Below are 27,777 nucleotides of genomic sequence, written 5' to 3'. Positions count from 1 at the left end.
AATGATACGGAAGATACATTACTATATGACAAACAAGGCTAGATAAGAGTAGTTATTTTTAATTTTTTCAGTGGGAAACTTCAAACACATACAAAAGTAGAGAATGGAGTATAATGAACCTCTTATGTACCTATCCCCCACATTTACGATAATTAACACGTGGCCACTCCTGTTTTACCAATACCTCCCTCTCACTCCCCTCTGCCTCACTTGTTTATTTTGGAGCAAATCCCAGACATATCATTTCATCCGCAAATACTTCAGTATGTAACTCTAGAAGCATTCTCTCTTTGGTGCACACATGCTTTCTCACATCTAAGAATAAACAATTAATAATTCTTTTCATCAAATATCCAGAGTGCATTAAAATTTCCCAGATTTTTTTGTAAGTTTAACAGCTGATTTACTAGAATGAAGATCCAAACAAGGTCCACTTCATATTTGTGTTATGTTTCAAATGTTATTTAATTTACAGGATCCCCTTCTTTTTATCTCCTTTGCAATTTATTTGTTAGGAGGGAAAAAGTTAATTTATAGGTTTGTCTACCCTGCCTCTCTTTTTCCTTTGCAATTTATTTGATGGAGGAAAAATAAAGGTGGTTTGTCCTGAAGAGTTTTCTGCATTCTGCATTTTGTTCATTGCATTCCCATGGTATTATCATGTTTGTAACAGATTTTACTCACTTGCCCCATTCAGGCCCCCTTCCATCCTTCTCCACCCTGGTCTTTGCCCCAGAAGGCTGACCTATGTGGGCTATATCAGCAGGCTCATTTGCTCTCTGGCTTCAGTCTGGTTTGGCCAATAGGGAGCCCTGGTAAGAATGGGAGGGAGGGAGAATGAGGTCACAGTGTTTATTTCCCTGACTCCCTCCCTGCGAGGCCACATTTGGTTGGCTGTGCTTCTTGACTGAAGGTGACTTCCCCTCTCAAGCCAGCTGCTCTACACCACTACCTCCCTTTCTATGCTGTGGTAATTTTCCCCTTCCGCTGGTCAAGGCTTCTCTGCCGCTCATCCCAAGACCCTGCAGTCCTTTTCACCTTCGCCAATAAACCCTCTTCTACTTTTCTTAATCTGAGTTCACCATCTGCTTCCTGTTGGAACCCTACTTCATACAATGTTTCTCTGCCCCTAGTATTTTCAGTAAACTGGAAGTTAAATTGGAAGCTTGACCAGATTCAGAGTAAAAACAATTCTTGTAAGAACACATCCTGAGATTCTCATCACTAGAAATTGTCTATGAGGAAGATCTCCATTCTCAAGGTCAAGCCCTGGAATCCCATTAGACAACAGGAAAAAGAGCAGGCCTGAGAACTCAAACTCAAACTATGGGAAAGAAAGGGGCACTGGGAAGTCTAAGACGCTGCTTGCAGAGGTCACAGGAGCGAGCCCAGGTGCTGCCCAGTCCCCAGCCACACCTAAGCTCTTACCTTCTTCACCCACCCAGGCTCCTCTGGAAGCTCTCTTAAATTTGGTCCTTCTCCGAAATCAGCTCTGAATTCAGAAAAGAACCTTTAGGAGATCTGCGTCCATGTCATCTTTGGTGACTTCCAGAGAGCTGCTAAGTGGCACCAAAAGACCTGTTCGCTCACCCAGTCCCCAGAATCCAGGGCTTGGCACACACGGAGGGGATGCAGGATTAACTGGGTGTAACTGGTAGGTCCCAAATTTCCTAGTGCATCTCAATAGTCTTTTAAGAGCTTTCCTATCAGCAGACCCAAAATGTGGGAAAAGCTGCCAAGAAAAAGACCATCCTCCTCCCTGCCCCCTCCCCAGGGCCTTTGCAAATATTCTGGTCATTTTATTCAGCTTCCTATTTGTATACCTCAGCATTTGCACGTACCCTCTCACAATGGCTCAAACAATGCCTATGACAAAGGCTGACAGAACCACTGTCGACACAAGGACTTACTTGGTTCGTGCCGTTGGAATGCCCATTACTGTGAATAGTGATCAGGCATGGATGTTGCCGGTCCAGTTATAAAGCCTTACACATTTAACAACACTATGATGACAATGCAATTACTGCTGCTCCTCAAGTGTCCCAAGCTGGGGAATGATCAGCAGGTAAGCTCATTCCCCCGCAACTAAAGCTACAGAATCACCAGGACTTGTCCAGTTGGGGAATGCCTATCAACCTGACTCCTAGGCAGTCCCCAAATGGTTGCCCAGCCTGGGAAAGGACTGGCAGGCTAAGATACAGCCCACTCCTGCCAGGTGTTTATCAAACGTTACACAGGATGCCAAATGCCAAGCAGCTGAATTCATCTGTCAGTTCTTGTCCAGGTTGAGGACTGGCTGCCAGCAGAATCCCACTGCACTGTCTCTGGAACATTTCCACAAGGCTGGGCACGTGCCAGAAGGGGAAGTCCCTCCCAAGGGTTAAGCATGTCTGAGTAGAAGGTACAAGCTAAGACTGGCGTCACGGAAATGTCGTCCTCCCACCCCAACTCTCCTGTACCAGAAAAAGTCAACACACAGGCAAACGTAAAAGACCATCCTTTAGATTTCTCCAAAAGACTACTGGCTAAACAAAAAAATACAAACAATGCATTACAGGATCTTCACCTAATAGTGAAATACAGGACATCAACGGCAAATCCCCAAAGTAGGAAATGAAGTCACGTGTGCTAGCATTCTTACATTGTATGTAGTTGCAGAACTCACTCACAACAGACTGTAATACATTAAGGATGCATATTGTAATCCCTAGAGCAACCACCAAAAAAATAATACATAGAGGCATACCTAGACAGAGGACGTAAAATGGAATACTAAGAAATTACAATGCCTACATGATTCTCTTTGGCCAACAAAATCTGAGTAGGCGTGATACGTGTCACTTCTGGATGGAAGCATTTCAGAGCCAGGACTTGACTCTTGGTGCTCTCTCCTCGCTTTGTGGTGAGATGGCCTAAGATCCGAAGATGCTGTGCAATGATTATGTGGAACACCATTCCCTCAGCCTACACACACGACGGTCATTGGACACGTCCCGTAATAAGTAAACATTGGGTAACACATCTGAGATTCTTGTTATTTGACAGATACACTTGCATTACTGACAAACGCATTTGGTCCCCATGTATTATTTTTAATGTGATAGTGGATTCTGTCAACAGTTTACTTGTGTTTACTACTTCATTGATATTTTTGAGACTGGTTTTCTTTCCATGTGTTTGCATTCTATCAGATTTTGATAATATCATACAAAATAATGGATGATTTCTGTTTTCTATGCTCCAAAGAAGTTTAAGGAACACTGGGAGTGTCCCGTCTGTAAAGACTGTTGTTTGGTCATGTTTTTCATTTGTTTTGTGGAATCCTACATCCGCATTTGCTTGTCTAATTATTTCTAATTCATCCTGGAACATTCCAGTAGTTTTCTTCCACCTGTACTGGCTTTACTGGGTTTGTTTGTTTTGGGATATGTTTCATCTGCTAAAAAGTTTGAATTCGAGTGTTCTGGGTTTGTTCTTTTCTTACAGTATGTCCAAAAGGATGCTGTTTTATTTTATTAATACTCACATTTGAGTTTGTCAGCTTTACTCTTAACTATTCGCAGGAGGACATGGATAAGGAGTGGGACAAAGAGGGTTTGGGTGGGTTTCCACATTTCCCATTAATGCTACTTTGCTACTTTATACTCTAGACCACTTGCCTGATGTTACTATTGCTATTGCAGGTAAGGTGGTATTCATTTGCCTGGTTTATATTCTATCTCTTTACCCACTCTATCTTTGTATCATGTTTTCAACACATCTTTTGCAGATAGCATGCAGCTATTTTTATAAAAATCTAATCTATTTGCTTTAGACAGGCCAGTTTTAATCTGTTTACATGATGATGATTAACATAGTTGAGTTCATTTATACTTTGTCTTGTACTTATTAATTAGGCTACCTTCCCCCTCTCCCAGCTCCCAGTTCCCTTCTACTCCTAGTTTGGCTTTCTCTCCTTCAGTGTTTGGATCTATACACACTATTGCTAGTCTTCTTGAGTTACCATTGTTAGCATGATCTATTCCAGGAGTTTATTCCAGTTTCCTGATTTTGAGTGACTGGGGCTACATCTGTGGTCCCAACTTGGGCATTCAAACCCACAGTCTCTTGTCTACTCTTAGGGCTTCTCTCTTAAGACTGCTTCAGGGCTTACTTATGGTTAACACTCTGGCTCTGACTTTTTGTATTCATTCATTTCTGATTTCTATGATTTTCTATGATATCCATAGTTTTCTCTTTCAGGTTTAATATTATGTTTTGTTTAGTTATACTTTATCCAACTTTTTGCTTAACTCTGCAGCAGGCAGTAGGGGGTACTTCTAGATCACCTTGGTCTCTGCCATATTTGCTGACATTCCTAGGTGGTTTATTATCTCATTTAATCCTTCTTTAGGATAAAAGGAATTATCATCCCCACTTCCTAAATAAGGGGATACTATCACATTATTCTCATTTCATATTATTTAAAATTCTTCCTCCTTAACAAATCTCCTTGACTAACATGAAGCTAATCAAGTTTTCATTTATAATGTAGTTTTAGTTGGACTATTGCCAACTGCTGTAACCAGTAAGGCCAAAGAGCACAGCCGCTTAATAGTTAGAGTTTATTATTTCTGATGCAGTTCCACGCAGTCATTTAGGGACTTGGCTCCTTCCATGTGTGGCTCCTCCTGGGCCTCATACTGCTCTCCATCCAGCCAGTGGTCAGGGAAAGAGGAAAGAGGGGGGCTCTAATGGGAGGTTTGTAGAAGCCAGCGGTGGAAATGGTGCAGACCTTTTCTACTCTTATTCCACTGGCGAGAACTCAAATGGCCACATGTACAACTGCAAGGATGGCTGGGAACCGCAGTCCACCTATGCGCCCAGGAGGAAAGCAAAATGTACTTAGAAAGCAGCCAGTCCCTCTGCTTGCGCCTTCAAATCCTCTGGCATTCTCTCATTTTCTAATTTTCTTGTAATTCTTTAATCCTAAACTTTTACAACAATAAACTCCCTTTATTCACTTAACCCCTTACACAGGGACAAAAGAATCTCCATATATTGTTTCTGTACGAATTTGGTTTCTCCAGTTCTTGGTTTAGCCTTGTCTGACTTAACAGTTATGTCACTCTTCTACTTTCTAACATTTTTACCTTGTTTGTTCCTTAGGTAAAACTTTATTTCAGGAGATGCCAGCAGGAAGCAGAGGCAGAAGTAGACAGCAGCCCCTGCCATCACCTTGGCCAGAGAGGGGCCCTGATCACTCTACACAGCCACTCACCCATCAGAGCTGCCCTCACCACCCAGAGCTGAGTCGTTCTGGAGACCTACAGGACAGACTACTCCCCTGGGCTCTCTGCTGCTACGACCCCACAGACAAGCGCCCTAAGCTGGGTTACAGGAGTCCACATTCCTTCACAGCTGCCCCTGGAACACTCAGCTACATTCCTATCCACCTTCTCTGCAGGAACAATCTTGGCAGGGTGAAGGGGGAACGTTAAGATGGCTCAGTGGGTAGGGGTCACTGGCTCAGAAGTCCTTAGTATAGACTCCTGACTTGTTCTAAACAGAGTGGACAAGCTATTCTCAAATTCTCTTTGTTCACAGATTCAGTCGTTCATTTATCTACCTAGTTGGTTATTCATTAAAAATCCTGTGAGCCCTCTGTTCCTTCCCAGTCCAGCACTGGGCTATAGATACTTCAAGCCAAATGAAACACTTCCTGCTCTTGGGGAGCACTTTACAGTTCAGAAGAGTGCATCCTGGTGCAGAGTGCAGACCCAAGGCGTTGCAGTGCGTACTCTGCTGGTCTGTACAAGGCCCAGGGAACCCACCGGGACCCAATTCCTGCCTAGTTTACTGGGGAAGCATGAGAGCCGCACGTGCTCAGGCAGCCATGAAAGGCCATGGCATACTTAATGTGCGGACATAGAGATGAAATGAGAGCCTAAGCTCAGCCCCTGCCTGGCCCCCACTTATCGTAGTCCCATACCCTCTCCCGGGCTCCAGTCTATAGGAACCCTGATAGGTCCAGCTTTGAATGTGATATATTACAGCTTACCTGCCCACCAGGGTCCTTCTCCTTTTCTCCTTTGGGGCTTGACCTCCACAGCAGTACTGACCTCACTGCTGTTGTTCAAATTGTTAAAACTGGTGACCATGGGTGAAAGATCCCCAGGCCTCAGTTAGCATGGTTCCTTTTCCTGGAAACATGACAAGCAAACATCTCTTCCATGGATGCCAGTCCTGCCTCCTTTCTTGCATCTGTCCTTTCTTTGTAGCTCATACTTATCACCCTGTCACCAGTCCTTGGGCTCAGCCATGGGCAGCCAAGGACTCACTGCAATCCTGTGGGAGACCTTGGGTTGGCTTGAGGTTTCTACCTTCTCCAGCACTACCACTGCCCCCTCATGGCCTTCAGTTTGTAACCCTTGCAAGCTAGAAATCCAGGTAAGCATCCGTGGCAAGCTATAAGCAAACAGGTTCTGAGGTGGCCTCATCAGAGGAATGGGCTAGAAGCTACATGGGATTTGAATGTATGGATTCTGTGATGGGACACAGCATATCAGGGGCTTCTGGTCTCAATCACTGGGGGTTTGAGAGAAAAAATTCTCACAAGCAATTTTTGAAAAAGAGAGGTCTCATATGTCCATTTAAAATGAAGCTGCAAAGATACAGGGACGCAGACTATGGAAAATTCTCTCTGTTCACGGATTCAGTCGTTAATCTGAACCTCGGTTCAGATTAACCTCCAGTCTATTTTCTTCCTTCAGAAAGGCCTGGAAAAGTGAAGCAGCCAACAAACTTGCAAAGGTAGAAATAAAAAAATCTGTACGTAGGCCTCATAGGTGGAAACATTTCCAGCAAAGAAAGTATGAACCAAAGCTGGGCCAAGGCCTCATTTCTGCCTGTTCAGAAGTGGGCACCAAGCAGGTCCCTAACAGAGTAACTTTGTCCAATTTGGTCACCCTTTTTGGACCCTTTTTCCATATTTATAAGAGGAAGTAATAGGGAGAGAAAATTTCCAGCTCCTGAGATTTCGTGATTGCTTTTGTTACATAAACACCTTTTTTTATGCGTGAAAGACCTCCACCTGCTGGGCATTCACAAAATTTCTGAATAAATTTAGAAAAAAGAATATCTACACTGACAATATGTTTTAAATAATTTTTTAAAAGGCTTTCAAACGCAGTAAGAACCAATACATTTTGTACCCCTCTGCCCTCCACCCTGCCTTCGGTTACTGCCGTAGGAAGCAGATGCCACAGTCCGAGAGAATGTCACTTCCGGTTTCTTCAGGGCAGAAGCCCCCAGTGGTCACAGGTTTACAGGGTAATGCCTAAGTGTCCCTTAACTGTTCTCCCCAGGAGAAATCCACCTCACAGCCCAGTGTGGAGTCTCAGGGTGGTCACAGCCTGCCCTGTCACACTGCCTGACGTGGCCCAGGTCCAGGAGGGCCCCTCTGCTACACCTGCTCACTGGCACCACTTGCACCGGCCGCCGAGCCTTTGCTGGGCGCCTGGGGTTCTGAGCAGCGGGCAGCCTGCTTTGGCAGGCGGATGGGGACGTAGATGTTGGAGGCACAGTGCTCCTTGAAGTACTCGCCTCCCTTCTCTTCATACTCCTTCCTGGTGATCCAGACCTCGCTGTCGTCCAGGTGGTCCAAGGCCCAGTCACGAGCACCGTACCAGGCATCCAGCACGGGGTTGGAGGCAAGCTGAACCTGAAACACAAGGACACCCCTTACCAGAAGGACGTCTCCCCTCAGGGCTCAAGGACTGAGTGTCTCCAGGCCCAGCTGCAGCTCCCTACAGTTTATCCCCAGGAATATACAGGTAGGGAGGCCCCAGACAATTCTAAGACGATCCAGGACTATCTCTGCACCCTCCAAGTACAGGTGAGCTGACATGCCCCTCTCTCCAGAAGAGCACACAAAAATGCGAAGCATATTTAACACAATAAACAGTTGTCAGCCATTCTACAAACACAAGATCTACCATGAAGGATCAGAGAGACTGGGTGTGCCGCCTCCTGCTCCTCTGCCCCTGACCACAAGCTGCCAGGTGGAGAGAGGGGGCAGAGCTGGTACTCCAGCTGGAGAAAAGGCCTGCCTGGCCCCGATTCCCTCTCTGCAAGCAGAGGGAAGCAGAGGGTGATGCCAAGTGGCTCTAGCCATGGTGGCGAAGGGGAAATGAGAGCAGAGAGGATGGTCAGAGGTTCCCCATGGTGCCACCGGTGCTGTTTGCACTGCTTGTTGCCAGAGTTAGGTCAGGGTCAGGAGCTCTGAATGCCCCTCAACTAGGCTGACCTGACCATTCAGGAGAACATTCTCTTTAGTGCAAACTGAGCTTCCTGGTTTCTGGAGTCACCACTTAATTTCCCACTTCCCTTTTTCCTTCCTCCACCAACCACAGGAGTTCCAGGTTGGAAGGGTGACCTCACAACTTTCTGAAGTAAAGGACAGGGACACAAAGCGGCATCAGCACATACAGATGGAGGAGGATGAAGCAGATAAATCTACAAGCCCAGGAGACTGACTGCCTGGGCTGACATAGGTGAGGGACTTGTGAGAAGGGACCATCAACAACGAAATAAGGGTAACAAGAGCCCCTACCACGCTGGCTTAGAAAGTGTCATTGAGAGAACAAGTGTAAGGCATGTCGTACATGCATGGCACAGGGTAAGGATTCAGGAAATGGTTACCAATACAAAATAGAAGTCAATACATGGACCCTAACAGTGGAATACTATACAGCCATGAAAAGGTGCTTTGGAAATGATATAGAAAAATAGGAATTTGACAGTGAAAAAAATACAGGCATATTTATGCTAATGATCCGAGTCTACCCCCTCTGCCTTTCATCAGAGCACTCCTCAGTTAGCTGTGAGTCATCTCATCCTGTGCATCCCCAGGAAATGCAACTCAGCCCCTGCCAAGAGATGGAATTTGTTATCCTCCCTGTCAAGCCTGCTCTTCCTCTTGTATTTCCTCGTCCAGTGAATGCTGGATTTAACCCAACCAGTTGCCCAACCTAGAATTTCGGAGTTGTCTTAGGTCCCACCTCTCTCCCTGGACACAATCTATCACCCAGTTCTGACAATTTTCCTCTCCTCATCACTCTCACAACTCCTTCCTTTCCTCTCCCAATGTCTCTGCCTTCATGTCTCCTGCACAGCTACCATGTGACACTAAGCCACAAACACAATTCACCACACAGTTGGTCCTTCCCTAACGGAAGTGGGTGTGGTAAGGAATATAGACAAGGACAGGGAAGGCTTCTGGAGGAAGTGACATCTAAGCCAGGCACAAGAAATGCTCAGAGTGGGCTGGGAAGAGTAGTCTAGGCAAAGGGAACATGCATATGCACAGGCCTGAGGCAGAAAACAAGGCACATTTGGGAAATGGTGCATTCACTATGGCTGACATGGCTGCTGTCCAGGACAGAAGGGGAAGGGATGAGAGATAATGCTGGAGTTATTCAAGGTCAGACCACAAGAGACACAGTCAACTGTGGCGAGTGGTGAGGAGTAAGCACTTCAGCCTACAGGCTGAGGAGCTACCTCCTAACTGGCCTCCTGCTTCCAGTATTTCTCCTGATCCTCCACTTTCTACACCAGTGTCAAAAATATCTTCCTAAATGCAAACTGGATCACATGATACCCCTGCTGACACTCCTTCACCATCCCACTTGTGCAGAAAAGAGCTAATGTAGAGGGCCTGACAGCTCATCCTTGGAAAGGTCTGCTCACAAGTTATTCCTCAGCTGGCATCTGGGAACTTGGATTTCAGAAGGGTGCCTGCCTTGTAAGCATGGCTTGTTGTGTCTGTTTGGACAAATGATGTGCTTTATGCTGAATACCTGCTTCCTTCTGGGAGTCTACAATGTGCCGCATGATCAGTCCCCCAAAAATACCCTGGGCACTGAGAGTCTAACAAGCTGCCCAGGTTGGCAACATTTCATATGTGTTAGCACAGCTCACTGCTGGGAGACTAGAGACTTGATGCCAGCCGAGGACTAACTGGTGAGCTGGCCTTTCTAAGGAAAAGCTGTCAGGCCTTCTAGGTCAGCTCTTTTCTGCACAGGTGGGACCATGTCCTGTGTGATCCCCCGGGAGAGGACTCTGGGGTTGGTATCGGGTTTCCTCTGGACTTTACACCATGCACCTAATTCTTCTCCAGTGATTTTGCTTTGTCTCCTTTCAAATCACAGCCATGAGTATGATGATTATATGGTGAGTCCTGAGAGTCCTAGCAAATCATGGAACCTGGACGGTCCCAGGGACCCCCCCAACACAACACCAATGTCTGGGCATTTATTTCACAGGGCCCTGTGTTGAGCACCTGTCATACAGTAGCATGCCACACCCGGTAACAGGTGCTATGATTACCCCCCCCCACTGCTGGAAAAATGAGGCTTGGCGAAATTTAGTGATGGTGGTGACAGAACCAAAGCCCAGAGACCACACCCTGAATGGAAACTGCATCATGCAGCACAGGAGGTCAAGGCCAAGCCTCTTAGCAGGACACGGGCTCTGCATCACATGGGCCTGCCGTCCTCTCCACTCCTCTTTAGCAGCCACACACTCCAGCCACACTCAGCTACTGCTCACTCCCTTGTCAGCCTTTTGGTCTCTGAACCTTTGCTCACATTAGTCTTTATCTGGAAGGTTCTTTCCACCCCACCCTACTGCACACTGTCCAGATGGCAAACACCTCCTCATCCCAGGACACCTCAGTTCCATGGAGCCATCACTGAATTCCAAGACTAACGGGTGCCCATGCCTGCATGTCCATCATGCTCTGGGTTATTATGGCCTGTTTACTTGGCTGCAACCCCCTCAGATAACAGGTTCTCATGTCTGTTTCTAGGACATCTCAGCATCCCCACAGTGCCTGGCCCACAGAAGGAGCTTAGACCATGTTTATTAGTGACCAAGGGCTCGGCAGATAAATTATGGAACACCCAAACCATATGGTCATTAAAAAATAGCATTTTAAAATAACACATGGGAAAATGTTAAGGACGGGCTAAGGAAATCCAGGCTACAAGGCAGTAAATGCTTCACGTGGAAAATCTGTGAAAGAAAAGCTATGCTGATAGAAGGGTATGGGTGAAGAGAACTGACTTGTTTTCAATGGATGCTCATCTGTAATCTGTGAATTTTTTTATATGTACGTCTTCCTTTTTTAGTTAAAAAAACAAAACAAAACATGATATCCACTCTGCTTTACGAACTTAACACAGATGAATGACCAGAAGGAAAGTCATGAAAATGTTAATAGCAGGTATCTCTGGACAATGGAATTATAAAGCAATTTTTCTGATTTACACTTTATTACTTTTGCAATCAGAAATTAATGAATGCCATTTTCAAAAGAGCTGGTCACGTGAACAATCATTACCTGAAAAGCAGACTGAAAGGGCCTCATCTCCAACAGCTCCTTCTCAATTCTAGCTTTCATCCCAGGATACATCATGTTGCCACCAGTGAGGAAAACATTCTGAACCAGCATCTCCTGAAGGTCCTTTGGGTACCTAGACAGAAATGGGTCCTTTTATACAGTCCCTCCAACTTCAGAAGAGAACAAAGATGTGGAAATGCAAGCTCTCAGTACAAAATGGAAAACAACTACACAAAAAGTTTAAAAAAAAAAAAAGCCAAAAACTTCCATTTTTCATTTATGTCTTTACAGAACACCAAATATCTAGTTGAAACCTTAATGGTAATTCATTTCATTAGCATGGTTAGAGTTTTGTCTTTCTAACACATTTTTTAAAAAATGGACTTCACTGAGGATTGATTACAAAGATTTTGAGGAAGTCTGACAAACTTACCTACCCCAGTAACCATCCCCACAATGAAGGCAAAGAGCATTTCCATCACTCCAAAATGTCCTGTCTCCCTTTTGAGAGCCCAGATCACCACCTGCACTTTTTTTTTTCTTTTTGAGATTACAGCTTCATCTTAACATATCTTTGATCACTTTCCCACCCACTGTTAAGATAATGCTCAAAGCCACTCTAACAAGGTAGCTCCGACAGGTTTTCTTCCTTGCTGAGGCCAAGTTTCTGTCTTGTTGGGCCAACAGCACCAAGAGAACTATCAATCATGTTCTCCATTTATCCAACTTGAATTATGAAAATTCACACTGCAGGAAAATGCCTGTATATAATGGACGTGTGTATGTCAGGGGACATGTTATAGAAATGCAAACTCAAGTAAATAAAATTTCTGCAAGGAGGAAAAAAATCTTTTTTAAGCTCTGCACATTTTCAGGGCAATTCAAAATCACTAGTCTTCAACAATGTGAAAGTTTATATGAACGCCAATGCACACACATCATCATGTTGCTCAAACTTAAAAATAAATTCTTTAAAGTCCTTAAATAGACTCAGCATTTACATATTGAGGAAAGAATTACAGAGCTCCCAACTATGTGCCAGGCCTAGTAAGAGATACAGAATATGATCTGATTCTTGAGCACAGCAAGTCAATGAAAAGGAGACAGCAAGACAAGATTTCCAAAGGCCGACCATCAAATCTACCATTCAATGCAAATTCAAGGAAACGGTTCAAGAAAACCCAAGCCAAAGAAGTTACAGTCTCACCTGTCCAGAATGTACTGAAGGGTCTCTGCTATCCCAGCCTGTTCGTCCCCTATAAGCGATGGCTGGAAGATAATTTCTGGAGCTCGAATTCTTTCTGTCCCAACAAAGAGCTGGTGATACGCTGCCAAGTTAAACACGGGCTTTAAAAACCAAGGTTTAGAAGTTATTTTTAGGCCATAATGACAAACATTCCAGTTGCCAGTTTCCTCAAACCGTATTTCTTATTCCAACATAACATCCACCCTTTGTTCATGATAGACTAAACTCTCTCCAACTCTCTTAATATGCTAATTCGATTTTCTACCTTTTTGCTACACCCGAATTACCAATTCCCAAATGTGCATCATGAAATAGTTCCTGGGTTGCAGGCAGAGACTTTGGTCTCTGAACCTTTGCTCACATTAGTCCTTATCTGGAAGGTTCTTTCCATCCCACCCTACTGCACACTGTCCAAATGGCAAATACCTCCACATCCCAGGACACCTCTGCCAATGTGCATCATGAAACAGTCCCTGGGTTGCAGGCAAAGAGACTTCAAGAGCGACAGCAGCAAGGCTGAGCCCTGGAAGACCAAGTCTTCCACCCAGTACCTTGCTCAGCACCCTAGTCCCTGTACAGCCACAAAAGGTTTCTCCCAGGGTCACACTCCAGTATGTCTATCTGGTTGCCACTGCAGTGACAGAAATGTAGGCCCAAATAATGACTAAGCATACTGACACTGGCTCAAATTTAAATGAAACCACTGAAGCTAGTCTTCAGGTCTAAAGTCCCCAGTTACTTGCCCAAACATCTCCACCAGGCAGACTGCTTTTCCCAGATTCACAGATCTTATTGTAAAAACCCTGACTTCATACATTTTAAGTATTGGTACCCCCCTTTCTAGGGAATATAACTGGGACATTTTTGGAAAAAATATTCCTAAAGAAGCAGACCAGAGTAGACTGGTCACTGATGTCAACAGTGTCAAAGCATAAGCATGGTCTAGGCACTGGAGTCCAACCTGGACAGTGGTGACTGGCTTTTCCACCTCAGGCGTCTCCTCTGAAAACAAGGGCTCAAAATCATTGATGTTTTCCACGTCTTCCAGTGATGGCTCGAGATGCTCCAGGTCAGGAGTCTAAGAACAGAATAAAGAAAACTAAACAGAACTAGTAACCTCAGTGAGCCTTAGATCTATTAGCTTACTGTCATAAAGAAGAACTGGGATCTTGCTAAATGTCCTAAAAGTTTACATAAAAACACAAAAAATTTTCTAAACTATTAAAAATAAAAAAACACAAGGATCAAAAGACTAAAAAGCCAGGAGTGGGTTTTGCTCTTATCCCTACCTTTCCAACTTACACAAGCCTCATCAACTCCCACCTTCTCTCTGAAGCCTTCTGACAGGCCAGCTCACGCCTGCGGCCCACATCCATCACCCCACCACACAGAACTCCGTCAGAGGAGACGGCATGACAGCTGCTGTCCGACAAAGTGGCTTAGACTACCAGCAAAATCAAACACATCTCTTAATAGTTAATAAATATACATGCCAACACTAATGCGCTTAACAATTAGTCCCCTTAACAGCAGATTTACCAGGCTGGGGCTGTGACTAAAAGCTCCCAAGGTGGCAGAGTGATTCCCATCTCGGGAGGCCTACAGCTGAGTGAATGACAGGCTTTCCTCTTCAACAGCAATGAACCTGAGTGGGGTCTAGACATGCTGACACCATGTACAACAGAGGGTTTAGGGCATATGTTAATTCTGACCTGGACAACAGAAGTTGGATTGCAGGGTAGGGTGTATGGGGGGTGTCGGGGGTGGAGTTCTAGATGACATCTCAGTCATGTTTTTCTGCCATGTGAAAGGCAGATGAGCGTTATCCTATGGATTCAAAGGGAAAAAGTTACAGGAAGAAATACTGTTACCTTCCATGGAAAAATGTTCTAACAATGTCAGCTGACCAGTGCCATCAGCCTCGCGGGCCTGAGAGGGGATCCCTCCATGCTGAGTCCCTCCTTCCTCTCTGAGCCTCTAAAGTATGTAAATAAATTACTGACAGCTCAGAACGCTTAAAACTACTTCTCTAAACCTGCCCATTTACACTGCAAATGTCAACTAGCATTCAAACTCAATGGCCTTCAACACTCTGACACACACACCAAAACAGTCATGTGGCATATGTGGCTTACTGAATGGGGGCAATGTATACTAAAGTCCGTTCAATATTGATGACTCTACCATAGTTGGGGGAGGATAAACCCTGGAAAGGACAGGGAATATTTCTTCACCTGAGAGTAGAGAACAGGAGGAGACGGACTAGTCTAGAAATAGGTAATATAAGGAGGACAGGGTGGGCTGGGAGGCAAAAACCTAAGGACTTGTTCTCAGGGCAGTAGGCGCAAGCCATCCAAATACTGACTCCAACTTCGGAGCAGGGACAAGTGCCTCTGCACAACCCTCACAGCAGATATTATCGCCACACTTCATGGGTGAGAAAACTCAGGAGGTGAAACAGCTTGCCCAAGACCAGGTTACACTAGGAGGTGGCGGAAACCTGCCCTAAAGCAGACCTGCTTAGCTCTAAAGTCTCTGCTCTGCCTCAAGCTGAAACTCTCTAAATCATGAGTCTGTGTGTGACAGAGCAGCAGGGGCTTTTAGGAGTATGGGAAAGCTTTGGCCTGAGCAGAGGTGACAAGAAGAGAGGAATGAAAGATGTTTGCATGTGGCAGCAAGACCAGCTGAGTGAATGATAGGCTCTCTGCCCCAGCAGGGACAGCAGAGCGTGTCAGGACATTCCCCTAGCTGTCTGCAGTCTCTACTCCGCAACACTCCCATCTCCCCTCACAAGAAAGGAACCCCTACCCCAAGACAGCCTGTGCCATTCTGCTGGGCACTAAACGCAGGGGTCTCAGGAGCCATCATTGGGCTTTCATTTGGTGGCTTATCCTCCAGGATGACAAGCAACCAGGAGGCCATGTGCTGTTAAAAAAAAAGGTGAGGCTTTGGGGTCACATCAACCCAGCTCTGAACGGCAACCCAAGATTTATTTAAGGTCCAGGTGGCATCATTTGAGCGGCTTCCTCCTCCACCCAGTGGGGATGACCCATGGGCAGCATTAGGGTGAGAGCTGGGCATGCCTCTTCTCCTACACAGGCACTCATTTGGGCCTAAAATATCTGACATCATATGGGGCTGGAGGCACACAAATGTCACCTGTGTATTTAGAATAACTACAGACAAACCCTGTGGACCCCTCCCCCAAATAATAAGGGGTGAAGGCAAGCCCTGGACTCCACTGAGCTCTCCCATCTACCTCTCTATCCCTACACCTCTATCTTCCTCATCTTCATCCCAAGCTCACTCCTCTGACTTCCGTAACCTCCTGGTGATGACCTTTCCTGCGGAGTCACACCTTTCTCCACCCACCCCGGGATCCAGTCACAACTGCCACCATCCCTCCTCCCCACCTCTATCCACTCCTGCTGAGTCCAACCATCACTCTCAAACCATGAAGGGTACTACCCAAAACCCTTTCCACTTCTGCTCTTGGGTAGACGGTATTTTTCAAAGACGGTCACAACAGTACCTTCAATCCCACATACTCTTCCTCCACATGACTGTGACATTCCCCATAAAGCGGTGATTTCCTCCCATTGAATCTTGATGGGGGTTGGTGACTCCAACCACTAGTGTGGTGCAAATAATGCCATGTGACTTCCAATGTGAGGCTGCAAAAGGCCATGTGATCTCTTCAAACACTCCTCTCTTCAAACGCTACTCCCCCTTGGGCAGCTCCCTCCTGGAAGCCAGTCGCCATGCTGAGCCCAGTGCATATGGACAGGCCATGTGTGGTGCGCGGATCAACTATCCCCACTGAGTCCAGCCCTTGAGTGATCCCAGCCAAGAAGCCAGGGAAGAGAAAAGCCCTCCAGAGATTCCAGTTCCCAACTGGCCCAAGGCTTCCCAGCTGAGGCTCCGGGCATCAGGGAACAGAGACCCCTGGTACACTCTGAATTCCTGACCCAGCAAGTTCACGAAATGGTGAAATGAAATGGTGGTGGTGGTTTTATGCTACTGAGTTTGGAGTGTTTTTTACACAGCCATGGGTAAGTGAAACATGCACCTAGTGGGGCAGGAGTGGGGAAGGCCCAGGCTGCTGCCAGGCCATCCTTTTGTTCTCTCCAGCTTCCCCTTGCCTGCCCCACAGCAGCTGTCTTCAAACTCTCTCGACATTCCTCTCCACCCCTTCTCATCCCCTCCTGTGGTTCTTAGCAGGTCGCCTGAGGTGCTTCAAAAAGTCAACTTACCTACTTATCCTCCTTATCTTTCTCCTTGTCCTTCCTTCCCTCCTGACTCCAAGAACACGTGGATCATCTCTGTCCTAGCTCAAGCCATCACCCACGCTCTTAAAACTCTCCCACCCACTGCTCTGGTTTCTCTTGGCTCTGGCTGCTCTTTCTCAATCTCCTTCCCGGGCTTTTCCTCCACCAGCTGACTCCTACATGGTGGCCTTCCCCGGGCATTCTTCATTTCTCCTTCCCCATGCGGTTCTGGGTCCCGGAAAGCCCCACCTGACATCCCACAGAGTCTTTAAAGATAAGCGGCCCCAAACCAAAGGCACTGCCCTCCACCCACTGCCTTACAGCCTCAGTGTAACCAGAGTGAATCTGGAAGCAGACTGCTTGCATCTGAATCTCTCCTGCACCACCTCAAGCTGGGCAACCCTGGGCAAACCTCTTCACTGCCCTAAACCTCAGTTTCCTTACCTGTAAAACGGGAATGACGACAGTACTTACTAAATTATGAAAATTAATCCAGACAACACAGAAGTGCTCAGCACAGGATCTGGCATGTGTCACATGTTCTATTATCATTGGCAACTGCTGCTCCTGTCTCTGCCCCCAAATGGCAGCAAGATCTTTGGCTTCTGCCTTTGAAGTGTCTCCTCCTCCACCCTCCCTCCCCTTGGCACATCAACTTCGTTCCGGATTAATATGAACAGTTCAGCCTGTGTCACCACCACCAGCCCCGCCTCTCCCTCAACCCATCATCCGAACTGCCACCACCAGTTATTTTCCCCAAATAAAATCTCATCAAATTACCACCTCGCTGAACATACTTTGAAGGCTCTGCTGAAGTACTATATCCAGGCTGACCCTGCCCCCTTCTCTGCTTCATCTCTCTGCCAACACCGTGCCACGCTCTCCGCACATGTGTTTCTTTTGCATCTAAAGTGTCCTTCCCTCCTCATTTGCCACCTGTGGCAATCAAGTCATCTCTCAGGGCCCAACTCAAATATCCAATCCTTTCTCAGAACTTCTTCCGTATTCTCAAATACATCTACTGCCACACCTGATAATTATTACGGTCAGCTAAAAATGGTTCTACTATGAGCCCTGTTTTCTTGAGGTACCGAGGAGGGCAGGAACTTTATCTTCATCGCCTTTACACCACTAGTCTCTGGCATACCATGCCTAGCACTGAGGTGTGGATCCCAGGGATAAACTGTCACACTTCCCTGGAATAGAGAACACTGTAAAATGTTCGGGTTTCAAAAGGCCTCTTCAGCTGCGATAAAATTATCATCATCCACCTTCAACTATATTAAAAAATGTAACGCCTTAAAATAACTTCTTAACATCACTAAAAATGATAATATGATATATTACTTATCCCAATTCACATGATTCACAGAGAGGAACAAGGCCAGTCACTTCAACGCAGAAAACAGGCATCTGACAGAGAACAGATTTCTCTACCATGGCTGGCTTCTCTGCCTGGAGGGTTTGCCAGGGTCTCCACGTGTACTGTGGGCATTCAGCAACACAAGCATGACTGTCCTTTTTTGGAAGTGAACAGAAAGGCAGTTTGCCAAAGCACATGAGAGATGCAGCATGGTTCCCTGGAACAGTCCTGAGCAGCATTAGGAATAAGCAGAGACCAGCTCTGATCTTGGCTAGTTAGGCAACAGAACTTTCCATATTTAGTGGTTGTGTTTTCCAAAGAATGATGGTGCTCTAAAACTCTCTCCCCATTCCACCCCCTCATGCCATGCTTGTAGGAATGGGAAGCCAGCATCTTCTAGTTTAAATACCTCATTAAATTCATTAAGAATGCTGACAGAGTCTACTCCGTTACAACATCCTCATCGGAACACCTGCAGAATAGCAAGGGCTGGTGCATAGGAAAAAAAAGGATTTTAGAAAACACTGTAAGTTAAAAACTTAGTTGTATTAATCTAATTCAATCATAACTGCTTGGATAGCATTTCAGTATGAACTTTGATCCATATAAATCCATTCTCTCCATTCTGAATTACATTGTTTGAAAATACTACAAATATTTTTTTGAAAGGTAGAACTGGCCAACCAGTGTTGTAGTCCAATTTACCCCATGAATATTACTGTAACTGACACTAGTTACTAACAATCACCCTCAATAAATGCTGACTGGCCCTTAAAGCTTTGGAGACAGGTTGATTCATCAGATTTGTTGTATATAGAAAATCTTTTAAAGTCCAAAACTTCAAAATCTCCCCAAGTCTAGAGAGATCTGAATATGTATCCTCAGAGCACAGTTACTTGGTTTTTACTTTTTAAACCTGAAATCCCTCCCCTGCCTGTGGTTTGGTGGCACATCTCTGGTATAAAGTTGCTGATGTCCTGTTGGCATGTTAAAAACTGATAAAAACTAAATATGGGTGAATAACCACCAAAGATAAAGTAGGTCTAGATTTCAGTAACAGCTCAAATCTGAAACACAGGCCTGAAAATGGGGAGAAGTCAACTAGAAAAGGCACATTGGCTCAGCTGGAGCTGATCTGCAGGAGAGAGTAAGATGGTCAGCAAGGTGCCTCCTGCCCAGAGTCCATGGTCCAGTAAGCTGTGCCTCGGAGCTGACTCGGGATCTGCCCTATCGAACATGCACGCTTGTGGACAGTTGCTTTCCTCATGTGGTCTACAGCCCGTCAGAGAGTGGAGACCGCGAGGCGGAGGGCGAGAACTGTGGGAGTGAGCCTCCAGATGAGACAGTAACTACAAAAGCTGGCTTTACGCTAAGTCACAGATAGTGTCAAAGTCACTGGCAAGCACCACACCAAGCCTAGCATCAAACTGGATTTTTCTACAGGACTATTTCATTCTAAAGTATAGGTTTTAGAATTTTTTTTAAAGTTGACCTAAAAACAGAAAAAAACAGTAAGCAAAAATGGGTTAACCCCAGAGGTATCACAAAGCAGTCAAGCAGTTCCTGTTTTAGAATTCTAGGATGATAGACTCAGGAACAGGGGGTACACCTATTAACCCTTTTTTCCCAGTGCGAAGGACAGGTGAGTCAACCAGTGACTTATGGCCAAGGTGGGACCTGCAGGCAGCCCTGTCACCATGCAGGGCCCAGTGCTGGGGTTTGGATTATCTCAGCCCTACCACCTGCCTTTTTGGCTACTTCAACACTTATTAACAATCTACTGGCAGGGAAACAAAAAGAAGAAACAGAGGTCAAAGAACTTACTCAAATAATTAGTTTTTAGTAATAAAAGGCTGATCTTAAACCAATCCATAAATATTTTATTGAGATGCCTACTAGTTGCTGTAAAAAATTCATCAACTATTTATGAAGTATGATACCTGACCTTAGGGAACATCAAGATGGAAATGAAGTGAATGATCAACTGCAATATATTTAATAAAACATTACCACAAAGTTAAAGGGAGTGTATGACTGCCAAATAACCATCAAAGGAGCAGGTTCAAGATGGCACCACACGTTTGGTGTGTGAATGTTCTTCCTACTCTACACGCACTTCCCCTTGCAGGAGAAACAGAGGTCTACAGGGTGTAATCGCTCAGATCAGACCTTCAGTTGGTACAAGGTCAGTGCCATCACTTCCTGCCATGTCCCATGGACGTCACTCACCATACTGCTCTCTTTCCCTCGAGTCTGGTCACAGCCCCTCTGATGTAAGCCTTCCCCTCCTCCACCTCAGGAAGGGCTGTTCTCTCTAAATGACCTACGGGACCTCCCTCCCACAGCCCTCAGTACCTCCGGCTTGCTGTCCACCACATCCACCTCAAGGTTGACTTCTGCTTGAAGGATTTTCTGCTTAGCTTGCTCCACGGCCAAACTGAGCTTTTGTATGTAGGACTGCAGCTCTTCTGGGGAGTCCATGTTCAGCTCTATCAGAGCTTTGTGAAACTGATCCATCTGGCCATCCTCTAGAAGCTCCTGAAACCAGGAGCAGTCACCATTTACGCTCAGTGACAACAGTGCAGTCACAAACAGGTAAGAAAGAGAAATAGCTCAGAAGCCAAACAGAGACAAGTAAAGCAGAGGAAGGCTCCCAGAGCTCCCTAGCCTGCTGTCCACATCTCACCTCCCACCCAAGCTTCACACACCTCCCCAGCTGTCTCTAGGCTGCCATCATATCTTGGTTTCAGCACCATCTGATCAGGCAAAACTAATTTAGGGTGACACATGTCATGCATGTCATTATCTGTTGGATGGGGAGAGGTGGGAGGGTTACTGACTAAGAGGAAACACAAGGGAGGCTTCCAGGTGCTGGTAATGCTCTATTTCTTCATCTGGATGTAGATACATGGTGTGCTGTGAAAATCATCCAGCCATTCACTTAAGGTTTGTGCACTGAGCACATGTGTGTTACACCTGAATTAAAATGCTAAAAAATAAAATAAAGGAGATTATAAGGCCAAAATGTATCAATACAGCCAGAGTCCACAGCTTTCAGAAATACCTGATGCTATACTGTTCACCTCTATACCAACAGCCCCACTAGACACCTTCCTGACCCCAAGGGTGACTCAGATAGTTAATGCATTTTCCGGTTGAGGAAGAACATATAGCTAAAAACTTTCCAGGAATGACTGGTTGGCAAGGCTGGGGACCCACGGTGGCATCTGCTGTCACCTGCACATAGAGCAGTCTGTCCAGCCTCTCCTGATCGAGCTGCAGTCTCTCCTCCCGCCGGCGGGCATTGAGCTCCTGCAGCCGCCGCAGTTGCTGTTGTCGCCTTTCCTGTCTCTCTTCGGAGGTCAGAGTGCTGCCAAGGAGCTTGCTGGAGAATGGAAGCTGCATCTTGTGGACGTTACTTTCATAATAATCAGGGCACCGCCATTTCTGTAATTCTTCAAAGAAGTAAGTTTGGAAGTTGGGAGATGGGAGCACTACTAGCACAAAAGCTAGGAAGTCAACACCAAGGTTCTAGATCCAGGTGAGAGGGAGAAAGCACACTCCCCCAACCTCTGAATCCAGCCGAGTAACAAAAGGCAACTATAAAACCTGGACATAATGCCCACAAATCTGCTCTGAAAGAACTGCTAAAAAATGTCTTCAGCCAGAAATGATATCAGAAGGATTTTGGGAACATCAGGAATAAAGGAAGAGCAATAGAAATGATGAAATCTGGTTGAATGTAATAGCCTAACAGCCTCCTGAGGTCTTTAAAATATGTTTGACAATTGTAAGTAAAAACCTTAATAACATCTGATGAGCGTCCAACGTAGACAGACATGATTCAGAAGACAATTCCAACATAAAGGGGAAAGGATAAAGGCTCTAGAGTGCTAACATCCCCACATTTCACTTGAAGTAACAAAATAGAGAATCTAAGAAGACTGTAAGAGTCCACTTACTATAATCCTAGAGCAACCACTAAGAAAAACTATGCAGACAGACAGACATGGTAAAAAAAACATGTCATATAAATCAAAATGGAATGCCAAAACGTTTTTTAAATGTTCAAATAACCCAAAAGAGGCCAGGAGAGGAAAACAGGAACAACAACGAGAAGGAGTAACAGAAAACAAATAACAAAATGGTGGAACTAAATCCAAACACATGAATAATTAAGATTAAAAAAAAAAAGACCCAACTATTAAGAAACTCAGTTTGAATATAATGATACAGGTTACTAGCAAAAGGATGGAAAGCATTACCATGCAGCACTAATCAAAAGAAAGGTGGAATGGCTAAATTAATGTCCAAATAGGTTTCAAAGCAAAGAAAACAGCAAGGGATAAAAAGGAATAGTATATAATGATAAAAATTCAGTTTGCCAAGAAGACATAAAAATCCTAAATAGGTACATAATAAAAGAGATCTCAGAAATCAAAAACTGACAGAACTGAAAAGATAAATAGGAAAATTCACAATTATCCCTTGAGATCTCAACACTCTTAATAATCAACAGAGTTAGTGGATGGAAAACGAACAGATATAGAAGAACTGACCACCACTATCAACCAAGGAACCTAAATGATGTCACAAAATACCCAACCCAACAACAGAATACAGTATTCTTTCCACGTGTGTATGGAACATTTATCAAAGTAGACCGTGCCTTCACAGGTTTAAGTGATACCAGACAAAGAAAGTTCTTTAATCATCATGAAATCAAACTAAAAATAAATTACAGACATAGAATAAGAGAATCTCTAAATGTGGGTATAAAACAACACATTCCTGAATCATCGGTGGCTTTAAAAAGTATTGAGGGAAATTAAATATTTGAACTCAACAAAAATGAATATACCAAAATATATGGAATGTAGATAAAGCAGTGCTGAGAGGGAAACTGATGGCAGTAAATGCTGAAAGAGAAAAAGGCTCATAATAATCTAAGCCTCTAACTTAAGAAAAAAAGTAAATAGAAGAAAGGAAATAAAAGAAGACATCAATGAGATTATCTAAATAATCTTGTCTATTAAAGGAATTAAATTCATAGTTAAAAGCCTTCAGAGAAAGAAATTCCCATGCTCAAATGGTTCCACTAAAGAACTCTATCAAACATTTAAAGAAAAAATAGTATCATTCATACAATCTTTTCTAGAAAGTAGGAAGAACACTTTCTAGCTCATTTAACAAGACCAGCAGCGCCCTGAATACCAAAACCAAAGACAGTACAAGAAAACTATAGATCTATATCCCTCATGAATACAGACACACAACCCCACAAAATATTACCAAACCGAATCCAGCAATATGTAAAGAGTAACATACATGAACAAGTGGGGTTTATAACCCAAAATCAAGGGTAGTTCAATATTCAAAAAGCAATCATTACAATCTCCCATACGAACAGTCCAAAGCAGAAATACCATAGGATCATGTCAACTGATGCAGAAAAAGCATTTTACAAAATTCAAAATCTATTAATGATAAAAAGTCAGCAAAACTAGAACAGAATGGAACCTCTTCAACCTGATAAAGGGCATCTGCAGAAAAACCTCAAGCTAACATCACATACTTAATAATGAAAGACTAAGTACTTCCCCACTACCACCCCAAGATTAGGAATTGAGAACAAGACATGCCTACACAGAAATTCCCAAGGAATCTACAAAAATCTAGAATAAGCTTAGCAAGGTCAGAGGGTACAAGTAAGTAACTGCATTTCTATACATGAGCAGTAAGTAACTGGCAACAGTTTTTGTTTTGGAAAAAAAAAGACAAGAGAAATACGTAAGCATAAATCTAACACAACATGTACAAGCTCTATACACTGAAAACTACAAAATGTTGATGAAAGAAATCAACAGATCTAAATAAATGGAAAGACATACTATGTTCTTGGATTGGAAGACAACATAGTAAAGTAAGTCAATTCTCCCCAGTGTGGATTTAATATTATTTATGTTTTTAATATTATATCTGGATTTATATTTAGAATGTTGTTTTATATCTAGTCTAACTACAGATTTCATGTACTTTTAAATAAAATTCCAACAGAACTTTCTGGTAGATATAGACAAATTGATCCTAACATTTATATGGAAAGGCAACAGAGCTATAATAGCTAAAATAATTTTGAAAAAGAACCTACAAGTTACTAGATTATTTAGTTTGCTAAATAAGTACCAAAAAGGTAAGGGGATGCTAAAAATAATAAGAGTAAAAAAATGAGCAAGAGTCATCCTGGGAACAATTTAAGGAACACACCCCAAGGGTAGACAGCTTCCAAAAGCTGCAAGCTAATCTCTTTGTTACCTTCCACATAATCCTCAGCAATGTAGCTGTGCTCGTGCAGGATCTCCTCCATGCGGCTGAGAGTGATAGCTGCTAGATGCCCGGGATACTTAAGCTGCAGGAGACGCTGGAGGTAGCCAGCTGCTTGGCTTCCTCCAAGATTGATGCGTTTGCAGTTTTTGGCATCTAACCTGCAACCAAAGAATGGAAAACAACATTGAAATTTTTGGCACAGGTGGAAGGGACGTTTTTAAGTTCTCCTGGTGCAACCTCTTACCCAATGCAGGAATTGCTAGTCCACACCCAGACATGTGGCATCTAACTTTTGGCAAAAGTCTCAGAAGGAAATGAGGTTCAATGGGAAGAGCATATACTCTTAAGTCAGACCCTTATGTAACTCATCACGTATTTCTCAAACTGGGGTCCTAGGACCAAGTATCACAGAATCAGGTCCTTGAGAAAATGTTAAACATAACAATTTCTGGGACTCATTTGCTTTGGGGTGGGCCTGGGGATATGCATTTTAACAAGTTTCCAGGTACATGTAGTATAGGCCAAAGTTTGAGAGCTCCACCCCTAAACACTCCAATTCTACTGTTGCACATTAAATAACCACAAACATTTGCTTACTGTAATCTGAGTACCAGGTATCTTTCATAGGAAATGAAGGGGAAATGAACAAGAACAGCTTATTCTTAATGTGAGAAAGAACAGCAGCGCTTGCTTTATACTAGGACATTGAAATGTCGCTGCTGTGTCATACCTCACCAGCAGATGCCAGCACAGAACATGATATGCTTCAATCTGAACATTTTTTAGCCTTCAGGTAAAATAAATTCCTCTTAATATAACATAAAAATAACATACAATAAAATATAACAAAAAACGTCATTTTTAATTTCTGCAATTATCTTATTTACATAAAATAGAAATCTGTTATCAGAGTTTAAACTGCATAGACTATATATTTCATAAAAGCAAGAAGTACTTTATTCTTCATAAATTTTTGTAGATATGTCAAGAGAAATTTCCACTGTTAGGTTTCCATAAATTCAATGGCATTTATTTTGACACAAATATTCAAAGTGACTCACCTAAAGTCACACAGTGAAGTGGGTCAATGCTAAGTCCAGAGGCCAGTTCATGGTCTAGTCCTTGCTGTTTGCACTTCACCTTTTGAGTAGGCACCCAGTGTTTCCTGAACGTTTCTCAAAACAGCACTCAAATGCTCTAAGTGCAACTTACCTCCCTTCTAAGACGGGTAAAATATGTGTACACTGGTATCCAGATGAAATGATAAGCCCACTGGAAATTGTGTTCTTTAGCCTATTGTGGTAGAAGCTGAAGAGGCTGTCTATCCCATAGGCAACTTTAGGGATCCTGTAGCATTCAAACAGAAGCTCAGACATCATCTGGCGTGAATACAGTGGGTTGCACACAGCTTCCGTCAGAACTATGGGATGATCAACACAGCCCTACTTTGAAAACAAAGGGTGAATAGGTGAGTGATAAAAGAATCATCTTTTTAAGGCATAAAAGAAAACAAAATCCTTATTGTAGGGCTGAATTTGCTTTTCATCTTCAACCAAAAACCTGACCAGTAGCAACTGTAAAATACTCATCTTACTTCTATGGGAGGCTGTTTTGGAAAATATGAAAGTAGGTCAGTTTAGGGTTATTAAGTCAAGTTCCATCCAAACTCTCAGCAAATCATGTTGACTCTATCTTCAAAGTATCTCCAGGATCCAGCCACTTCTTACCACTCCCCCTCTCTCCTTACCTTCCTCATCTAAGTCACCATCATCTCTCACCTGGGCTACTGACAACAGCTCCCTAACAGGTATTTGGCCCCTAGTTACCTCTCTGGCTTCTTTTCCAGTTACTACTCTCCCTCTCACTCTGGCTAGGAGTAGCGTGCACTCCTGCCTCAGGGCCTTTTCCCTGGCTATTCCCTCTGTCTGGAATGCCAGTCCCTCAGATATTCACATGGCTTGCTCCCTCAATCCTTCAGCCCCTCGTCCAACATCACCTTCTTCAAATCCTGCCCTGACCATTGTACTGAAAAATGTAACCCTCTCCTCTCCTATCATGTCACAGAATATACTACTTAATTCTATTGTTTGTTGTCTCTTTTCATACTAGAATGTCTTTCCATACCAGCATCATTAGCACAGGAAATTTTGTGTTACACTCACTAATGTATTCCAAACACCTAGAAAAGCGCCTAACACAAAGTAGGTGCTCAATATATTTTTAATAATTAAAGTATTAACAAACGAGCTTCTGTGCCCGAAGGTACGCTGCAGGAGAAAAGGGGGATTGTTTTCGTTCAGTGCTATACCCCAGGCGCCAACGGCTTACACACGTTAGGCCCTTAATATTTGATCAAATGACTAAATGACAACGAGAGCTACTGGAATAACTATTATCCCTCCGAGGGCAGAGTGAGCGGAGACAAGACCCCAGCCCACCCCACCTCTCAACCTTGCCTCACCTGTGAGGAGACACCCAGGTGCTGGAAGCTATAGTCAAGCAGCAGCTCCTGCAGCTCCAGGTTGACCGGCACGTTGCGGTCGAAGGGCGAGCGCAGCATCCAGCGCAGCGGCTCCAGGCTTCCCAGAGCGTTGCCCACCTGCGGGCCAGCCCCGCCCCGGGCCCCGCCACGCCCGCGGGCGCACACAGCGCGGAACTGCAGGCGCGGCTCGGGGCCCGGGGCCGGCCCGGGGCACGCCCAGCCAGCCCGGGCCTGGAACGACCCGTTGTCCAACACCAGCGGCACTGGCAGCGGCCCATGTGTCCCTGGGCCGGACTCCAGCACTGGATCCGGCGCGGCGCGGGCATCTCGGAAGGGGAACACGTTCGCCGCCAGCCCGGCAACACCGGCCAACGCCATCTTGAATCGTACGCGCCAGCCCCGCCTCTCGCCGCAGCGCCTGCCAGAATGCGAAGCCCCGCCCCCAGACGCAGGGCACGCCGGGACGGCGCGAGACAACACCGCGTGCAAGTGGGGACTCCAAGTGTCTTCTCTCTGAGCCCGTCCCGTCTTTTTCAGTTGATTCTCCCCTTGTGACCCAGATCGCCTGCGGGATCGCTAGGCCCACCAATCCCGGCAGCGCGGTCCTGTCCTTAACTTCTCCGCCAACACCCCTGCGGACCACGTCCCTTCGCTCTATCCGGGACTCCCACAGTGAGCCCCGCCCCTCCCTGGCCTTCGGGCCTGAGT

General features: G+C 44.8%; 1 protein-coding gene across 3 annotated transcripts; it reads right to left on the bottom strand.

The window, feature by feature from the left end:
* Positions 1-225: 225 nt before the first annotated feature.
* On the bottom strand, positions 226-27,466 carry ACTR5 (actin related protein 5). Of its 3 annotated transcripts, XR_008997947.1 has the most exons (10): positions 27,049-27,466; positions 25,800-26,029; positions 24,576-24,745; positions 21,498-21,715; positions 20,616-20,798; positions 13,591-13,707; positions 12,591-12,730; positions 11,384-11,516; positions 6,041-7,702; positions 226-4,854 (listed from the first exon to the last, which is right to left on the bottom strand). XR_008997947.1 is itself a non-coding variant. In XM_036902291.2 (9 exons), the coding sequence occupies exons 1-9, from the start codon at positions 27,445-27,447 to the stop codon at positions 7,445-7,447; spliced, it is 1,848 nt and encodes a 615-aa protein (XP_036758186.2). In that variant the 5' UTR covers positions 27,448-27,466; the 3' UTR covers positions 226-7,444. The 3 variants fall into 3 exon arrangements, 1 of the variants encoding a protein (XP_036758186.2); XR_008997948.1 differs by lacking the exon at positions 20,616-20,798; XM_036902291.2 differs by having other exon boundaries at positions 226-7,702.
* Between the last annotated feature and the right edge of the window lie 311 nt (positions 27,467-27,777).

The sequence above is a fragment of the Manis pentadactyla genome, chromosome 5 (assembly GCF_030020395.1).
Source record: "Manis pentadactyla isolate mManPen7 chromosome 5, mManPen7.hap1, whole genome shotgun sequence".
Classification (NCBI taxonomy): Eukaryota; Metazoa; Chordata; class Mammalia; order Pholidota; family Manidae; genus Manis; species Manis pentadactyla.
Note: the sequence above shows the minus strand (reverse complement) of the source record. Positions and strands in the feature narration are given on the sequence as shown.

Excerpts from the sequence above, each read along its gene's own strand:
- ACTR5 (XM_036902291.2), bottom strand. The coding sequence starts at position 27,447 with ATGGCGTTGGCCGGTGTTGCCGGGCTGGCGGCGAACGTGTTCCCCTTC. Across the intron at positions 21,716-24,575 it reads TGCTGAGGATTATGTGGAAG|AATTACAGAAATGGCGGTGC; the intron begins GTAACAAAGAGA and ends ACTTCTTTGAAG. Across the intron at positions 12,731-13,590 it reads AGCCAGTCACCACTGTCCAG|CCCGTGTTTAACTTGGCAGC; the intron begins GTTGGACTCCAG and ends TGGTTTTTAAAG.